The 5,394-nt window shown below is 44.0% G+C and overlaps 1 protein-coding gene across 1 annotated transcript; it reads right to left on the minus strand.

The window, feature by feature from the left end:
* Positions 1–234: 234 nt before the first annotated feature.
* Positions 235–1,380, minus strand: LOC137889111 (olfactory receptor 14I1). Its single transcript, XM_068732743.1, has one exon. It carries the CDS (start codon positions 1,378–1,380, stop codon positions 235–237), a length of 1,146 nt encoding a protein of 381 aa, XP_068588844.1.
* Positions 1,381–5,394: the final 4,014 nt, after the last annotated feature.

Below are 5,394 nucleotides of genomic sequence, written 5' to 3' on the forward strand. Positions count from 1 at the left end.
ATCCTCAATTGTAAATCCCGGTGAAATGTGTTCTAAATGTGAACGTTTAATCCTCAAATAGTCGGTGAATCAACTTTCACTTTTGAACCACTTTTAAACATCTTTTCACCGGTGACCGAAGTCGTTTATTAAACGTCTTTTCAACGGAAAAATGCTCGCTGGGTAGCGTCTGAGTCACAATGGGTTCAGTCCAGCCTGCTTGCATCAATGTAAACATCTAATTGGTCATTGAGCTCAGTCTGCCCCACCTGAGCTCAGTTTTGAGGCACAATGTATCCAAGTCTCATCTCTGCCTCCAAGCGCATCCGCGTCCCTCCTCGCAATCCTCCACCGGAACAGGCTCAGCATCGCCCGCCTCACCTCCGCGTTTCTCAGCCCGTACACTACCGGGTTGATGAGCGGTGGCAATAAAAGCATTACTAACAACGACATGTGGAGCGCGACCGCCGTGTCCGAGGGGATAGGTCCCGGCAGCGCCACCATGGCCGCGGTGCCCTCCACCTCCCACAGCGCGTCCGAGGCGACTTTGAGCAGCAGCGGTAGCAGCTGCAGGAGAAGCATCCCGCAGTAGAACAACACGGTCCTGCGCGCTTTAGTGTTGACCGTGTTGAACGGCATCCTCGCGTTGCGTGCGTCCTGGTACATCCTCAGGTAGGAGAACGCGTAGACCATCAGGCAGACCAGCAGCGTGATGGAGCCCATACATTTGCGAAAGACGGCAGAGGCGCGGGGGAAGCCCATGGTTTGCTCCACCATGTCCGGCTCGCACAGTAGCCCACGCGTGACCTGCTCATTCTTTTGCCCTCGCCCCATGTGCAACAACATCACGTTGATGGTGCCGACGGAGATGGAGTAGATCCAGATGAGGGCCAAGGCCAGCCGCCGGCGCATCTGAGTGAGGATGACCAAGTAGTGGATGGCGTGGCACACGTACAAGTAGCGCTCCAGCGCCATGCACGTGATGGTGAGAAGGCTGGAGAAGATGCTGACGGTCCCCACAAAGTACTGGACGTTACACCAGGTGCTGAACGCCATCGTCCGGCGTTGGGCGAGTGAGTGGATGACCGGAGGGCCGAAAGTGGCGGTCTGCAAGAGGTCGCTCAGAATCAGGTTCTTAAAGAAAGCAACGCGCGGCTCCCAGGAGAGGTCCTCGGACCGCCCGAGTCCAAACAGGGTGAGTCCATTAACCAGAAACGAGAAGAGAGTCAGCAACACGAAAATCCATACCAGCACCAGAACTGCCTGGCCATGGGGCAGTATGGATAGAAAGAAGCAGCCGGATGGGTCCAGCCGCTCGGTTACGCGCGGCTGGGTTAGGTTCCCCTCGCTGAACCAGTTGCACTGCTCAGTGGGGTTGTGCGCCCCCGCGGCCGTCAACATAGGTGCTGTTTGCATTTTGAGCTGAGTGACATGTGTTGTTATAATCATCCACTTCCTCGACCCCTTTACACTCAGTAATCTATCCGTACAAAAAGCCAACACTTCTCCGTTACCTGTATATTGTGCGCAGAGTCTAAGTTGCCATCCAAGTGTGTAATAGAGTGCGCTGCAGAACCACATGGAGCGTCTCAACGATCTCTAAAGCACCTGTATGATTGCTGATGAATCATATTCTCCATGTGATGGATTACAGTTCATTAGATACCAAGAGGAGGAACGTGTTCTGTGTCCATGTGAGAAAGAGCCTACATTAATCAACATTTTCAAAACCAAAAAAAATCATGTCCAGTTATATCTGTCAAACAATATTACACATTTCCTCAACTCAATATATGTTGTTGTTATTTAACTCCTCAATACTTACACTGATTGGTGAAATCACAGATTTTCTTCTGTCTTCTGGTGTCAACTCTATACATTTTGTACACCTCAACGACTTTATAATTCATGTTGATCATAAACAATGTTATTATGCTGTGCATGCAGGTAAAGAAGTCCACCACGGGAAAGATTTATGAAGGATCTCACATAAATAGTCAAGTATGTTATCAGCAAAATGTATTTTAAGTACCCATGCCGTAAAATGTTAGCGTTTTATTATTATACCTGATGTTTCAGGATACTTATTATTGCTGCATTAATGTGTATGCTGCATGTTTATGTGCCTTTATTTACTGTTCGTTTGTTTAATAAACAGCAATGCATCGTAATCTATAAGATCATTGTATGTTTGTATAGTGTCAGTACATTATTTACCTCTGACATGTAGTAGAGTAAAAAGTACAATATTTACCTCTGACATGTAGTGGAGTAAAAAGTACCATATTTACCTTTGAGATGAGTAAAAAGTACAATATTTACCTCTGAGATATTGTGGAGTAAATAGTACATTATTCACCTCTGAGATGTAATAGAGTAAATAGTACATTATTTACCTCTGAGATGTAGTAGAGTAAATAGTACAATATTCACCTCTGAGATGTAGTAGAGTAAATAGTACAATAGTCACCTCTGAGATGTAATAGAGTAAATAGTACATTATTTACCTCTGAGATGTAGTGGAGTAAATAGTACATTATTTACCTCTGAGATGTAGTGGAGTAAATAGTACAACATTCACCTCTGAGATGTAGTAGAGTAAATAGTACATTATTTACCTCTGAGATGTAGTAGAGTAAATAGTACAATATTCACCTCTGAGATGTAGTAGAGTAAATAGTACATTATTTACCTCTGAGATGTAGTAGAGTAAATAGTACAATATTCACCTCTGAGATGTAGTGGAGTAAATAGTACAATATTCACCTCTGAGATGTAGTGGAGTAAATAGTACAATATTCACCTCTGAGATGTAGTAGAGTAAATAGTACAATATTTACCTCTGAGATGTAGTAGAGTAAATAGTACAATATTCACCTCTGAGATGTAGTGGGCCTCCATTTTAATCCATTGGAAGTGAAGATATTTATATTTATTTATATTTATACATGAAGTCAGAGCGGGAAAAGTGTCAATAAGTTTTATTCTGTATCATCTATTAATTAATTATTTACCAAACTTACATTTCCTTAATAAACAATTAGGCGGTGGAATCTGACTGTGTATTAGGATGTAGCCTACAATACCTATTACATGTATTTGTTCAGTTTTAATCTGACGGGGACAAAACACAGAGGCCAACTGAAAATGAAAAATATAATTGAAGATATTAAAACATACAGATCAAAGACAGACACATGACTATGATCTTAATTAGAACTGTAGACATTTGGATCTTGGCTCAACATCATTCAGTGGCTTTATTTCAGCTACATTAACCAATGTGGCAAATTTAAACACATTCACTGAAATTATGTTAAAACACTTTCAGAATATATTTAAAAAAATCCCTTTCAAACTACATTCTGCAGCTGCTCCACGATCCTGCTCCCTGAGAAATATAAATCTCCAACATTATAAGGGTTATATTCCATCGGTTACAGTTGATATCAACTGTGTGCACAAAGGCATAGCGTTACAAATTATAATAAAAAAAAGGAGAACATTTTTTTTTATTCCGAGTGTGAAAAGCTGTTCAAAGAAATGAGTAACATATTATTATCCAACCTGGATATGGATTCTGACATACAGGAAACCTTCAGTATGGACTGAATGAATGAGGAAATATAACAGCGTCTCTGGCTCTGTAAGAATGACAGCTTCTTTAATAAAAGAAAACCTGCCAGCAGGTTAGGTTGACAGAGTTACCATGGCAATTGACCCAGAGTTTAAGTTACAGCTCCTTCTGTTTCCCTCAACTCAGAGCTATCACTGAACCTGCTTTGTGGAACAGGGTCCTGGAGTTTTTTCCTTCTGGCTCATGAAAACATCATCTTTTGACCAAGTGACCAAAAGGGTCAGACTGACCCCCGGTGTTGAAGACTGGTAAATGCAGATGCACAGGTTAGCGCTTCGCAGGAATTATGCCTGATCCACACTGCTGCATATTCCTGTTTTAAACAATACCAAAACAAGTCCAAAAACAAAACACGATTTTAAAAATCAGATTTTTAAACCTTTGTGCCTGTCCCACAGATGACATAAAGAGGCTTTTAAAAGGGTAAAGCAGCTACAAGTACCTCTGGACCGCCATCAACAGCGTTGCTGACTTTCAACAAAACACAGAACCTGAATGTAGCCGCTTCCATCCTACACATCTATAGCGAGCCTCTTCGTCTTCTTGTTTCTGGCTCGGTATGGGGGGGGGCTCTCATAGACCAGCAAGGCCAAACTGCAGAGGGTGATCACCCTATAGGGGTCCAAGCTTTGTGGGGAGCAGTGCTCAACCCTCCAGCCAGCCACCCGGTCTCACTCCGAACTCGGTTGGTCAGTGCCCCTCGCGGTCTGATACCGCACCAAGAAGTCCCTGTCATAGTGTCCACACAGCACAACCGCCTCTCTCTCTCTAACACACACACACACACACAGACACACGCACACACACACACACACACACACACACACACACACTTGTGTGTCACTGCACTTTCCACCTGATGCACAGCCGATCTATCACAATTTAAGGGTTTGAAAAGACCCCCCACTGCTTTTCAGGTTGTACTGGGTACAACCACTGGGTATTTAAAGAGGACACACCACAACAATATTTGTATCCATATTTGCAAATAAATGTTTTGTAATTTGAATAATGAATACTGCTGGACATTGTATGCGTTTAAAAGACACCCAGAACCACCCTCTTCAACATTTGACATGGTTTGACTTAAAATGACGTGGTTGTTGCATAGCTGGAAGGGAGAGTGTGAGTGACGGGACAGAAGAAGGGCAGCGAGAGGCACGACGGAGGGATCAGGATGAAGGGATAGAGGGTCGGAGGGGGAGGAGTGATGGCATACCCCCAGCCTTATATAGGGTGTGTTTGTCTGCATGGTTCAGCTGCTCCCCTAGAGAATGTCCAGGAATAGAAGGAGGTATAGAGGAGAAGAAGGTGCAAAGAGGAGGAGAAGAAAGAAAGAGAAGAAAGAAAAAGACTAAAAGGAGGACAAGAGATTTCCTCCTGGTCTTTTCATTCCCTCTCTGCAAACCAAAGTCACCTCACACTACAAAACGTTTTTCTCTCACCTAACCGGAGAAAAGTCTTGAGCCGGGCAGAGCATCAGCTGGTGCTGTCAGTCAATGAAGGCGGTGACATAAGTTGGACGGCATGGAAGCTGAACTCACTCTGTGGCCCTAAGGGGGAAGGCAGGGGTGATGACAGAGAGGGGTGAGAGGAGGCTAAGATGGAAAGAGGAGATGGTGAGGATTAAAACGTGGAGAATAGTAAGGGTGACTTAAAAAAAAAGGAGTGTTGTGTAGACGGGCAGGAATAAAAGGTGTGGAGGTTGATGGATATAATGGGACAAGGGAGAAAAGAGGAGGGGAGGGGAAAGGAAGTGAATAGGAGAGCATGTGTGC

Source organism: Cebidichthys violaceus, unplaced genomic scaffold (assembly GCF_023349555.1).
Source record: "Cebidichthys violaceus isolate CVI_PGR_0920_01 unplaced genomic scaffold, fCebVio1.0.p SCAF_6, whole genome shotgun sequence".
Taxonomy (NCBI): domain Eukaryota; kingdom Metazoa; phylum Chordata; class Actinopteri; order Perciformes; family Stichaeidae; genus Cebidichthys; species Cebidichthys violaceus.